Raw genomic sequence first — 14,256 nt, 5'->3', positions numbered from 1 at the left:
AATTAGTTGATATCGTAAACATATTTTTAAGTCGACATCCATTCTGGTAATGTGTTTCTTAAGTTGAAGTTTATTTAGCTCAAGAAAACACACTTTCAATAATTTAATATACGATAATGCGGAAGTACTGATAAAGTCCATAAAGAGGGAGAGATATGGAGCGTCATCCTTTTCAATATATCTTAAGAAACTTGCAAAACTTGCCATCTGGTAAAGAAATATTTATAGTAACCAGTAAATCAATACAATCAGGTGATTCAGGCATCTACGACTTCAGAGCAGTAACGTAACCTTTTCACCATCGTATGGCTTTTACATAGTAAATTTATATCGATAAACTCATCATAGGTACGAAGTTCAAGAGAGTTTCCGAAAAGTCTTCCCAAATACAGCAAAGGTAGTCCATTCCTGGGTAGAAACGAATTTATAGAATTTAAACATCGGAAACTACTGTTGCCTCTAACTTATCGCTCTTTTTCGAAACTAGTCGTTGATGAACAAGACAGATTATTCAAAATATGATCTGAGCAGTTTGTAAGGTAGTCACATGTTTGGCCTTCATCAGAACAGAAGGTATTCATTGTCATACTTTATATATTCAGCCATTTATGATTTAATTTAAGGATATACACTGAGACACTATTAAAGTAATTCGTATTTCAACGAGTGTTATTTTATACATTGAAGCACTATTGAATTATCTTTTTTAAGGCTGATCCCGTCCACGGAATTTCCGAGTGATTTCCAAAGAAGTAGAAATTCAGTTGAAAATTGAAATGTATGTTTCAGTTTAAACAAAACTTACATAAAGCTTAAAGTGTGCATTTTAATGTGAATGAAAATATATACACATTTATAAATGTAGACACATATTCCATACTTAATAATGAATAAAATAAAACTGAATATCAAATATTTAAATTGAGGTGTATAAACTATCTGCTTGAGAATTTCGTTGATGTAGTAGATATATCTGAGTTATGCTGCAAACTTATAAATAATTAATACTACTGCCTCACATCATTTTAATCTAAATTATTATGTTGCACAATATGTTGTTAAAGGGGTTTGCTCATTTGTTTTATCATCTGCAACAAAATACTGATGTACAGCCTTTTCTCTATTACAAATTGCTGTTTGATCCGGAAGAACTTCTACTGATACGTTCAAATTATTTAACAATTTTTCATCAAATATTTTAAAATTTGAATCTTTTAAATTGCCCAATGAAAGCGTAACCTCGTGTTCAGTGGGTTGACTCCTGAATAAACTTGAAACAAGCGTAAAAATGGCGGATAGCAGGAAAAGACAACCTGGAAAAAAAGAATATAAAAAGTGTTAGAGATTGTAATTCGTCACTGTCAAACTAGATGCATTGTTTCAAATACCCAAGGTTTTATTCTGATTATTTAAAAAAATATTGAATAACCTTTCAAAACTTAATTTTTATCGACATATTACATAAACGAATGCTCCTGTTTTATTGCACATGATACAGTGTTAAATGAAACAATTTTGATTGACTTATACAAAGAAAATTTGGAAGACAAAACACTAATGGCATCAAATTATAAGTTATTGGCTCTTAATGTGCCTATCCCAATAATGTGGTTCAGTGGTTGTCGTTGGTTCATGATTGTCATATATATATATATATCATTTTTTTAATTAATAAGGCCGGGTTTTCTCAATTGCATTGTTTTATAATTTTCCTTTTATATCTTACTTTACGGTATAAGTTTTTCTCTTGTTAAAGCCCGTTATGCATTTTACTGCTTCAAATACATCAATTTCATTTAACCCCATAAGCAATCACACCACATCTCTTTTTTATATTAACAATTATCAAGAATGATGTGGTGAAATAAAGTTTACCTAAGGATGTTACACCCTAAGTTTCAATGCAAGGCCCTTAAATGATAAGCTGTTAACTTTAAAATGATAATGTAGCCATTTGAAAAACGGTTCCTATGGAGAAACATAGATACGTGAACTGATGTATCTGTTCTGCTTGATCCATGCTTTTATTCCCACATAAACTCAATTAAATGTTTTTGAGATCTTATAAAAACATTGAACTTTTAAAAGACCTAAAGACAGCTTCAGGGTGTTGACTTTTCTGTAAGAGTCGCGTGTTTCGTCTAATAATAATGTCATGATTTCTCAACCCAAAAGCCCACGATTGTCCTTCTTCGAGATATAAAAATCAAAATCTATATGAAATTACATTTTGTAATGTATTGCAAGTTAAAAACGAATGAAAAAATGAACAATCGACTTACTAATTGTGCTTGAGTTCGTTTATGTTTTACTTTCATAGTAAGCATGACATTTCATTTATAAGAGTATCAACAGACGTCAGGGATATGCTGAGAGTAAGTATAACAGGAATGTCCTAAATCATGGCATTTACCCTGGTTTTATTTGTATTCTGATAAAGTTTTCTAATAAATTATAAAAAAGTGAATTTGTTATACTATAAAAATATCGATTCCAACCTTGCGTCAAATTTAACTGTTGTGATAGGGCAAATATTGTAATACACGAAATAAAGTTGTGGAATCTGTTTTTCTTATAAATTTTTTACGAAATCTTTGCAAAGATTTTCGGAAAATTGTATTCCTTATATGTAACGTCACCAGGCATGGTCGTACTTTTTCATGACGTCACAACATAAAATTAAGTATATATCAAGAAAATTTGACTTGAAAGAAGTTTATTTTTTTCCTATCGATCGAGAAATTTGAAAATAGTATAAAAATAGGAGAATGGTTTATCCTTCCGTTGACAGTATAAGATTAATTAAGAAAAAACCAAACTTTTACCACATAAATACAGGCTTTCTTTGTATTCTCCTCTGTAGTCTAAAATTGCACCTGTAAAGAGATTGATGGTTGAGTTGCTTTTAAAAGGTAAAGTCCTTTAAAAAAATAATATCTTATCCAATATAGTAAATTAGACATACGTTTACCGATGTTTAAATTAGAGATTGATGAATAAACATCATTTTTTGGGATTTTATTTTACCTAAAAAATAAAAACAACAAGTTTCAAATGTTGGTGCGTCCGAAGCGCTTTTGATGATGACTGCTGTACCCATATTTATACTATTTTATTCATTATGTCTGTTTAGTTTAGGCGTCAATGTAAATATGATTTGACGAGACTGTCGTACAAAGTGAGAGGTTTAGCGCTATAAAACCAGGTTTAATCCACCATTTTCTACATTTGAAAATACCTGTACCATTCGTTTTTTATTTGTTTTGTCATTTGAATTTGCCATGTGATTAGGGATAAACTCATCAAGGATTTTCCGATTTGATTTTTCTGAGTTCAGTGTTTTTGTGATTTTCCTTTTTTTCTGGATATACCTTCATCAGGAACGCTAAAAAATTAAGGAAAATTATGTAATAAAAAATGACCTAAAATAATAGCCAAATCAAGCTTATGCCAGCTTGAGGTATGGAGTTGAATCCTGTTTCTTTATTATTAATTTAATTGATCATAATTATGATGAGTTATATACATACCAGCTACTGGTGGTCCTGCAAGATATCCTATTCCACCAATGAAAAATAAAGTACCGATTCCACTAGCAACCTTTTTTGCCCCAAGTAAATCCATACACAACGGGCTTATCATTGTGCTTAAGCCACCAGAGTATAATCCAAATATAACAGCAAATATAACTTGTCCTACATATTTGTCTGAATACAAGGGAAAGCATGCAGTTGCTAAGGCTAGTATGCCATTACATCCGAAGTTTAACAAAACTGGATCTAAACCATTATAACCGACTGAAAGACCTGATATTAGCCTTCCGATAGTCGATCCAATACCAACGTATATCATGAGAAATGCAGCTGCTTCATTTGAAGTTCCTTGAATTATTGCATAGTTAATCAAATGGAGCATTAGTATAGAAAAAGCCATACTCCATAGGCAATACTGAACACAACAACACATAAAAGTTTTATCTAAAAAAATGTCAAAATGAAGAATGTTTTCTATATCGAAATTCATACAACAATGTTGTTTTGTTGTTGTTTCTTTGCTGTAATTTAACTTTGCTTCTCTTTTATGTTTATGTTCTAAGTCAGAAGGGAACACCAAAGCACCCATGACGATAACATTTCCTCCGAGTCCAGCCAAGAGAAGGAAAGTACCTTCAAGTCCATATTCCATGATAAGATATTGCACCAATGGACCTGTTATAAATGTGCCAATACCAGCTCCACTCGTTACGATACCGATTGCAACACCATACTTTTTGTTGAAAAAATAAACAATAACAGTTATGGCTGGAATCGTACTCAGACCAACGCCAATACCTATAAAACATGTATAAGTTTATAAGAACACATTCTTGTAACAAGTTATATCAAAACAAAAGATACCCATACACTAAGAGATATTATATTTCTTTCTATGATTACTTTTCTTAACAGAAGCAAGATCTACCCAACCTATAAAACTAAAGACTAAGTAACACGACCCTACTAAAACTTGGAGTGATCTCTGATTCTCCGGAAGGGTGAATTCATTCTCTCAGCTTGATGACAGTATTGGCTTTATTTCTCTGCTAGATATATTATTTGATTTAGACGTTCAGAACCTTTGCGACCCACAATATTTATAAATGTCAATAACTAGTACGAAGTGAAAAGTGTCATTACAAACGATTGTTCACCTAATCTGACCTAGTCATTTAATAATCTGAGCGCGCCAAGAAATGGTCTTGCCTACGCTGTTATGAAATGATTTTATTAGGTTACTTATTTTTACTTACCCGCAACAATTCCATATGTTACAAGTAAATAGTTGAGATTGACAGCAGCAAAAAAACTCAGTCCATATCCGACTAATATAACAACTCCTCCTAACATCACGGCCACTCGACAGCTGAATGCATTTATTACGATGCTGGAAAAAGGACCTGTATACAATTAAATCAATTTATCACGATTCTATGGGGCAAATTCATAAATGATAAATTATGCCCTTTTTTAGTAGATAAATCATCGGGTTTTTAATCAACTGAACTATCGAATTAATGGAAAGGTTAATATTTTACTAATGTTGTCGATTTTGAGCCAATTGAGGTATATTCTTAATAGATCACAGAATGGTTAAAACAAAGACCAAACTAAAATCATCACACTGCAAACAAAACAAAAGTAGCACGCAATTTTTGATAATGGTATATGAGCTACAACTAAGATTACAACTCCTTCAAGAAAAATTACCATATATGGATTTGCACAAAACGATTCATATTTTCGATACTTTTTTCACGATCGTTTGAAAGATATACCAGAAGCAAGTAGTATTAGCATGGAAATCGTATTATTTGGTTGGTTTGTTTAGTTTAAAATTTGTTTACATGCTTGCTAGTTCGTTTGTTCGTTTTGTGTGTTTTTTCTTGTGAATTGCAATTTTTTGTTTTGCTTTAATAACAACCTACCTGCGAATGAAAAAAGACTGCTGTATATTGATCCAATCAATGATGTGTAAGCGTTGTCTTCTTCAAATTTCTCCAGAAGAGCGACATGTAGTACTCCAGTGGCATAAAGGAGTATTGCGTTAATCATAATGATTCCCGTTGCAGCAATCATAATTACCCAAGCCCAACCCTGATCCAAATCTTTGTTCTGCTGATCGTTGTACTTCTGAACCATTTTGTGTCGCTATGGTGCTTTTTGACAGGTATTATTTGGATCGCTTACCAATCTACAATATGAAAACGTCAAACCTTGTGAGCGGTTATTGACCAATTTGTAGGGAGTCTGTATTCATCTACATGTATGGTAGCAGTTATGCCATTATCGACACCTATTGTAAAATTTTCTAAATTCTTGTCTTTCATTTTTATTAATGTACTTAGTCTATATGGCTTTTTGTATTTCTTTGTTACACATTTGTTTGTCAGTTAGACAACACTTCATTAGATATAAGTGGGATATATGTCTATTGTGTACCAAACCATAGTATGTACTGATGATTTTTTAAGAGTTTCATGTTGTGATTGTTGCGGATAAACCATGAAGACCATCGAACATACAGACAAAAGAAAAACATAATTTATGGATCCTCATTACTGACTTTTTGAATATTTATCGATAATTTTTTATCCAATGAGAATGAGGGAAAGGGGGGGGGGGGTAAACCTATTTCATTTTTCAAACTAAGTCAAAATGAATGGAACACAATTAAATCATATTGATAAAGTCATCATTAACTAATAGCACAACGAATTTCTTACGTGATTTGTCTTGTTTTAAATGATATCATAATTCCATTCATACATATCGCATGACTTTCTGTGGTTTAATAACTTAAAAATATTCAAATTTCCCTACAAATGATTAAAATATTGCTGAAATGATAATGAGTGAAAAACTTACCGATCAAATTATCCACAAATGCAGCTAACACTGTAAAACCAGTTCATTGTCCTTTGTCAAACTGAGGTTAAAAAATGAGGTCAGAAATCAAAGGATTACGAACTAGAATACAAGATGAATTTATTAAATATTCTAACCTAGAAATTACAAGAATTATCATATTTCAGTTGTATTAAGAAGTGTTTAATGGTCCTATCTCATTCAACTTTGATATATATTCAACAACGATTGATTTATTATCTTATCTGTTATGCAAGTAGTTAGACGATCACATAGCCACGTACATGTATTAGATTTAGTACTTTCATATTTGAGTGGAGAGTATGGTAATACTCTTAGATGTTACACAATCATTGATTCAGACATAACATCATGGATAGTTATTAATTGATTCTAATTTTTGAACACCGAATTTGTACAAGGTCTCGGTATTTTCCGATGATTTTTTTTTCAGAAAAAAATGACGAGTCGTTTTCTATACTTAATCCTGGTTAATCCACTTTTTGCTCAAACTATTGAGACATTTCATTAATTCTGAGTGGCAGCTGCAAGCTCACGAATACCGAATAAGTGGGGATATATAGATTCCACAACTGCAAAAGTGTGTTACGATATTTCTCCACTCGAGACAGTTCAATTTTAATATTTTTAAAAAGCACGAGGCTTCCATAATAATTAAAATCTAACTGTCGATAGTGTAGAAATAACATAACACACGAGTTATAGTGGTGGAATCTGTATCACCTATGATTTTTAGCCTTCCTTTCAAAGATATAAAGAAAGTTGTGTACTTTTTATGTGACGTCATCAGGTATGGACGCCTTTTTCGTGACGTCCCAAATATTTTTCTCACACTGATCAAGAAATGTGAAAATAGCGCAAAAATAAGAGAAATATATATATCCTTGTCCATTCGTTTTTCATGTATTTTGTGATTTGATATTGCCATGTGATTATGGACTTTCTGATTAGATTTTCCTCTGAGTTCAGTATTTTTGTGATTTGACTTTTCCCCATATACAGATGAAGTTTATGTATTGATGCAAATGGAAAGAACATCATCAATATATCTTAATTTCATATTAAAATTATCTGGCTTCTTTTTATCTTCTTGTGTTTTAAATATGTCTGACGAAACTACTACGTATATGAAAATAAGGACAAGAGCACAGTTCCATCCCGTTGGAATGCCGACAATTTGTTCAAAACATTGTTAATATGAAAATTGCAGCATACTGATCATTTGTTCTGTGTAGCATGCATTATGTCTTTTTTCACTATTAACAAAATATAACGTATGGTATCCCAAAGATATGGTGTCATAACGTATTCTACCATTTTGATTTTTTTTTCTTTTCAGATGGGGAATGGTGGTTTAAATAGATAAAAAAAAACAATGGTTTTGATAAAATATATGTCAGGGAAAGATCGAGTTTTAAATTATACAGAAAGTCTTTTGTGCTTTTAGAATCCCTCCCGGCAAATTTTACTCAAACATTATATAATTTTATTATAAATTTAATTGTATTTTCAACTGGTTCAATTATTTCACCCTAAAATAGATGTATGTATAACCATAGACATTATATGAATGCATTTTTGTTAAAAATCTGCCTCAAATATCATAAGATTTTTGATAGTCATTTAAATAAAATTATTTCAATCCAGAAATATATAGGTAGAAAAAAAATCACAGTTTACAAAATGCCAACCAGATTAATACCTCTACGCGATTCACCATTTCACAGTATTCCGGAGATATCTATTAAACTGGGGACAGATTTTTTGTCAAACTTATGGATAATTGTAAGAGGGAATTTGATTTAGTATATTCCATCTTCATGCCTAATATATCATTTACTGTGCTACAACTCTAGATTCTACTGACGGGTTAAGGTACCACTAGACCATCAAAAGCTGAATTATCAGTTCACTCCTAGGTGGTTGAGTGGACTAGAGCGATGGAAAAAGTACATACGGTGTTGTCCCAAGTTCCCAATAGCATGAGTTTGAATGATTTAACATTGATGTGCTGATAATCATAAAAATAGTGAATATAATATGTGTTTTGGCCGTTTGTTTGGTAATCCAATGAATGGATCTGTCGTAGAGAAGTCACTTGTTCAGACGTACTTATAATTTCTTTGACTGTATTTTACGATCTTCTACGATAGATAGTTAGCTAATCTGTAATTAATATCATCTTCATTCCAAATATATGATGTACTGTGTTACAACTCTAGAATCTACTGACGAGGAAAGATAACACTAGGCCACCGGGAGCTGTATTTTTGGTAATGATAATCATATTTTGCCCTTTGTACGTCATGTTTGCTACCAAATTTGATCTTGCTATTTTAGTAGTACAGTTAGATTTATGTATATATATATGTACATATAATTACCAATATCAGATATAATTTATCAAAACCAAAGAAATTACTGAATAAACTCATCATAGATACCAGGACTAAATTTAGTATATACGCCAGACGAAATTGACGAATTTGTTTAAAAACATTAAAATAGATAAATCATAAGAATATGAGATAATAAGATAGAAAACATATTGAAGCATGCTGTCCTTTTAAACAAGGTCATATTTAACGGTAACTTATCCTTTATATATACAATTACATAAATATTATCTCTACTTATATTGACCCAAAGACGTCCATGTATAGTAGTTTAAAAACTGTAACTTGTTTTACATTTGCTCTAATGAATGATTTATTTTTGGATCACACTGATTTTGGAAGGCGAAAAAATGAAACAAATGAAAAATCCATTTATTCCCTGTAATAAAATTAACGGTACCAATTTTCCTGCACCAGATGCGCATTTCGACAAACGTTACTATTTTTTCGATTCGTCGTTCCAAAGTAATTAATTGCAATTCTATACACATGGACCTGCTTCGTATTTGTATGTCTTGCACAGCGCTTTTGCTGTTTGTTTTTCAACTTAACACTTACCTGTACAGTACAATATGTCCTCTGTTAAAATAGATCATTGCTACACATAGGTCGGCCATTAAATAGCCATAATTAATACACCCGCTTTAAGATATCATTCTTTGTGCAACCGTATGCACATATTTAAAGACGTATATATTAGGTGTCAACAATTCATGAATGAGTATCGTGTTGCTCCCTTTTCATTGGTCTTGACCTTTTTGTCTCACGTATCAATGAAAGCAAAAAGTATTAATAAGGCACAGACAATTTGACTTAAAAATTCTCATTAGAGGATTAGGGACTGAAATTCTATGTCAAACTAGATTTTTTTACCTTGCATACCAAGAGGGATTTTTTTCAGTGAATTTAAAGCAAGTACTTTTTAACAATATTCTTGAGGTAACAGGTTTGCCACATGCATATTTGTGTTACAATCCATTTACATTAAGACGCGTATGAAGTATGGATATAAATCTACGCGCTGAGGAACAAAACTAAGAAGTTTTTAATTCTGTACAAACATAGTTCGGTTGAATAAAGGAATCACCCTGTCTCTTAGTATGTTTGTCTGTCAATAGATCGTGTAAGGGCAATAGCTATCAAATGTAACAGGATTATAATTTAATACGCCAGACGCGCGTTTCGTCTACATAAGACTCATCAGTGACGCTCAGATCAAAATAGTTGTAAAGCCAAACAAGTACAAAGTTGAAGAGTATTGAGGACCCAAAAATTCCAAAAAGTTTTGCCAAATACGGCTAAGGTAATCTATTCCTGGGATAAGAAAATCCTTAGTTTTTCGAACAATTCAAAGTTTTGTAAAAGGAAATTTATAAAAATTACCACATAATTGACATTCATTGATCCCGAACGCCTGAATTCATTGATACTGCACACACGTGTAACACATAATATACAAAGACATTTGGTTACAGTCAAATTGTTAAAATGGAAGATATGTGTATTTTTCATGAGTTGAAGGCGGGATAGAAAGAAGAATCGGTACCACCTTTGTGAGCTTGCTCGCAGTACCTTTAGTTTCACTGTTATGTTCATCCAATCTTTTATTTTCTGAATAGTCCTGTACTAAGTAAGGAATATGGCAATGGTTATCAAATAGTCCGTTTGTTTCATTTTTTTTTGGTTCTGTTGTTTTCCTGTAACAATTAAGTGTTTCCCTACAAAATCACAAGAACTAACAAAAGACAAGATACACAGTTTGTGTCTTGCTTTACATGCATCACCTGACATGTGCATTTTAATTATGTATAAATATCATAATAGGGAATATGACACACTTGGAAAATTTGCAGATCAGACAATTGGTACTCGTTTAGCTGGCATGCCAATCCCAGTCGTTTTTGCTCACTATCTAGAAACGTTATTGTATCATAGTGATGAAGTCCAAATATTGAAAAAAACGTTATTTATAAACGGAGTTTATACAAATTGCTTACTACTGAGGAAAGGGAAATTGACAATGGGGAGAATAATAACCCACATATGCTATTTGAACGAAAGGATGTTAAACTAAAGTCCTTTTCATTTCTTCATTTTGAATATTCTACTTTATTTGAGTACGAACACAATGTCTATGGCATGATAAATGAAAATAACATTAATCTCAGACGTCCTCAGCCCCTCTCTTATTCCGTTGTATAAGATAATAAAATTGAGAATGGAAAGGGGGAATGTATCAAAGAGACAACAACCCGACCACAGAAAAAACAGCAGAAGGTCACCAACAGGTCTTCAATGTAGCGAGAAATCCCCGTACCCGGAGGCGTTCTTTAGCTGTCCTCTAAACAAATATATACTAGTTCAGTGATAATGAACGCCATACTAATTTCCAAATTGTACACAAGAAACTGAACTTAAAATAATACAAGACTAACAAAGGTCAGATGCTCCTGACTTGGGACATATGCAAAAATGCGGCGGGGTTAGACATGTTTGTGAGATCTCAACCCTCCCCCTATACCTCTAGCCAATGTAAAAAAGTAAACATAAGTACACATTCGAACCATTATATACTCCCAATACAGTTTACCATACTACTTATAGTATCCAAAAAAATGATGAAACCATTAAAACGTAGGGTTGACAGTAAACAAAGAAGATATGCTAATGTCAACTAAACTCTCCTAGACGAACATAAACAACTTGTAATACTTATGTTCAGCCAAATAATTTCTCATTTACTGATTGCATCTGCGAAAAACAGATCTGATCACAAAAGTATTACAAGTTCTCATTCTATGAAAATCAAAATCAGATGACAATAAACTATACAAATTTTAAAAGTGCTATTTGTAAGTGGTAAATAAACTAATCATAGACACCAGGATTAAATTTTGTATTAACGCTAGACGCGCGTTTCGTCTATCAGACTCATCATTGACGTTCGAATCCAAAAAAGTCAAATAAAGTACAAAGTTGAAGAGTATTAAGAATCAAAATTGCTAAACGGTTGGTCAAATATAGCTAAGGAAATATATTCCTTAAATTAATGTCAATAACGGATAACAAACATATGCTGGACTAAAAGAGCTGACCGTAAATCATTATCTAGCATTGATATCCTCTGATGTATGAACCTTTACACATAGTACTAACGCAACCACCACTGCATCGCATTTGCCTAGTCCTGTTGCTTAAGACACAGAAAAAGAAAAATCACAAAAATACCGGACTCCTAGGAAAATTCTAAAAAGGTAATTCCCTGTTCAAATGGCATAATCAAAAACTCAAACGAATGGATAACAACTGTCATAAGGAATGAGCATAATGGCAAAAAAAACCAATTCAAATTTTATTGTACATATAATATGTTGAAACCAGGAGAATCTCACAATAAAATAATAACATCATTACATATATATTTTACATATGATATACAGTTTTATATCAGTATATGTATTCAATTCTTAATGTATCCTTGCTATATATCTATATCTGTTCTGCCAATGGTAGTACTAGAAATATTGAAAAGTTAATGTGTGTTGATATCCTTCATTGGTCAATTATTGATCAATAATTATTATTCTTACTTAATTGATTTTATGTTTGGCATTATTTTTCAAATCTTCATCTCGAGCTCTAATACTAATTTAGTCTTATAAAGACGACACGTGCGTCTGATGTATCAAAATTTAAGCCTGGTACCTTTATTAACTATGAATAGTAAGGAGCACTTAGGCATTCAAAGAACGCAAAAAATGAAATAAGAAGTTTCGTTAAATTTTACAGAGCACATAAAATTGGAAATAAAAAAAAACACACTTTCAAAGTAATGAATAAACAACGATCTCCATAGAGAGTGAATCAAAGTGAACGATATCTAGCAATCAGTCTAACAACGTGAATTCTATTTATGTTACTTTTATGGTTACTGAAGCTTTACGAAAACATTCATCGTCACGTGACATATAAGGTGCATTTTGGTCAGAAAAGACTCAGGTAAAGGAAAACAAAAAGAATGATAACAAATGACAAATGAATAAAACATTTCATTATTACTAGTACAACATAGCCATGTTACAATTATGTTTCTTGTCGCGAGCTGACCCAGATACATGTATGATATGAAATGTATGCTGTTACCACAACGATATCGATTTACTTGCATGAATATCAACACGATACAGAATATAATAAAGTTATAATATAGGATTTAATTTTTAATTACTTTCACTTGATTTCCCTTATTACACTCCAAACAGGTACCTTGACGGCATTTGCAGTAGAATGCTGTATTATATCTTTTGAGTTTTTTTGCTACAAAAGAAGATTCGGTTTATATATTTCTATGTCGCCATGCTCATGTTAATTAGAGTCTTTTTGGAATATAATTTATCATAAGGAATTTTTAAAGTTGATTATGATTTCTTGAACGCTGAAATTGTCCCTGGATTGTTTAAACTATAAACAGTTTGATTAATAGATATGTTAATGGACACGAACGACCAGATACAATTATGCTCATTTTCATTTTCATAGCGATAAGGTATTTAGAGGTGAACACTCTATTTGTTATTGTTTGGAAGTTTGTTTTGCACAAACAGGAATTCTGTGCATATATGATTGTTTTGAAAGTTCTTCTTCTTCATTAGATGAATGTAAAATAGCAGCACTGAAGGAAAGGAATGCATATCATAATACATGTTTATCTAAATTTGAGTAATTATAGACATTGTTATGAGTTATGACAATAACGATTACAACACTTTTTTTTGTCAGAATCAATCTTTTTTTAGTGTGAAATAGATAAAGGCAACAATAGAATACCGCTGTTCGAAATTCATAAATCGATTGAGAAAGAAACCCAAACGGTTATAAACTAAAACTAAGAGAAACACATCAAATATAAAAGGAGAACTACGACACAACAGAAACACAATATTAAAATGTAACACACACAGAAACGAACGATTATATAACAATGACCATTTTCCTGATTTGGTACAGGACATTTTAAGACAAAAAGGTTGTTTGAACCTTGCTTTTTGTTATGCAAAACCTCCCGCTTTTATGACAATGTTCAATATAACACTAAAATTGCAAAGTAACATTTCAGGACTACAATACAAAAGAAAAGAGAATCTATAGGACAGAGAGACACACGAATAATAGCTAACGAAAGGAACCAGGTTTGATATTTGATACGCCAGACCCGCGTTTCGTCCACACGAGACTAATTAGTGACGCTCAAATAAAAACAGTCCAAAAGCCAAAACAAGTACAAAGCACTGAGGACCAAAAGTTCCAAAAAGTTGTGCTAATGTTAGGGTTTAGAACATCCTTATTATTTAGAATAATTTATACTTACAAAAATATGAATAGATAATTGATTCAATTAGAAGAAGTTAGAAAGAATGAAGCGTTTGGACTAACAA

At 31.8% G+C, this 14,256-nt stretch overlaps 1 protein-coding gene across 1 annotated transcript; it reads right to left on the bottom strand.

Moving 5' to 3' along the window:
* Positions 1 to 1,008: 1,008 nt before the first annotated feature.
* LOC139516807 (monocarboxylate transporter 12-like) lies at positions 1,009 to 6,583 on the bottom strand. The gene is made up of 6 exons (XM_071307127.1): positions 6,405 to 6,583; positions 5,465 to 5,730; positions 4,790 to 4,936; positions 3,531 to 4,331; positions 2,826 to 2,876; positions 1,009 to 1,313 (listed from the first exon to the last, which is right to left on the bottom strand). The coding sequence occupies exons 2-6, from the start codon at positions 5,676 to 5,678 to the stop codon at positions 1,039 to 1,041; spliced, it is 1,488 nt and encodes a 495-aa protein (XP_071163228.1). The 5' UTR covers positions 5,679 to 5,730; positions 6,405 to 6,583; the 3' UTR covers positions 1,009 to 1,038.
* Between the last annotated feature and the right edge of the window lie 7,673 nt (positions 6,584 to 14,256).

Source organism: Mytilus edulis, chromosome 3 (assembly GCF_963676685.1).
Source record: "Mytilus edulis chromosome 3, xbMytEdul2.2, whole genome shotgun sequence".
In the NCBI taxonomy this organism is placed as follows: domain Eukaryota; kingdom Metazoa; phylum Mollusca; class Bivalvia; order Mytilida; family Mytilidae; genus Mytilus; species Mytilus edulis.
Note: the sequence above shows the minus strand (reverse complement) of the source record. Positions and strands in the feature narration are given on the sequence as shown.

What these genes read in the sequence shown, in the direction of transcription:
- LOC139516807 (XM_071307127.1), bottom strand. Translation starts at nt 5,678, where the DNA reads ATGGTTCAGAAGTACAACGATCAGCAGAACAAAGATTTGGATCAGGGT. An exon ending in AACATATGGAATTGTTGCGG is followed by an intron (nt 4,332 to 4,789) that starts GTAAGTAAAAAT and finishes CATGTTTTATAG; the next exon opens with GTATTGGCGTTGGTCTGAGT. An exon ending in AGAAAGCCTGTATTTATGTG is followed by an intron (nt 1,314 to 2,825) that starts GTAAAAGTTTGG and finishes CTTTTTTTCCAG; the next exon opens with GTTGTCTTTTCCTGCTATCC.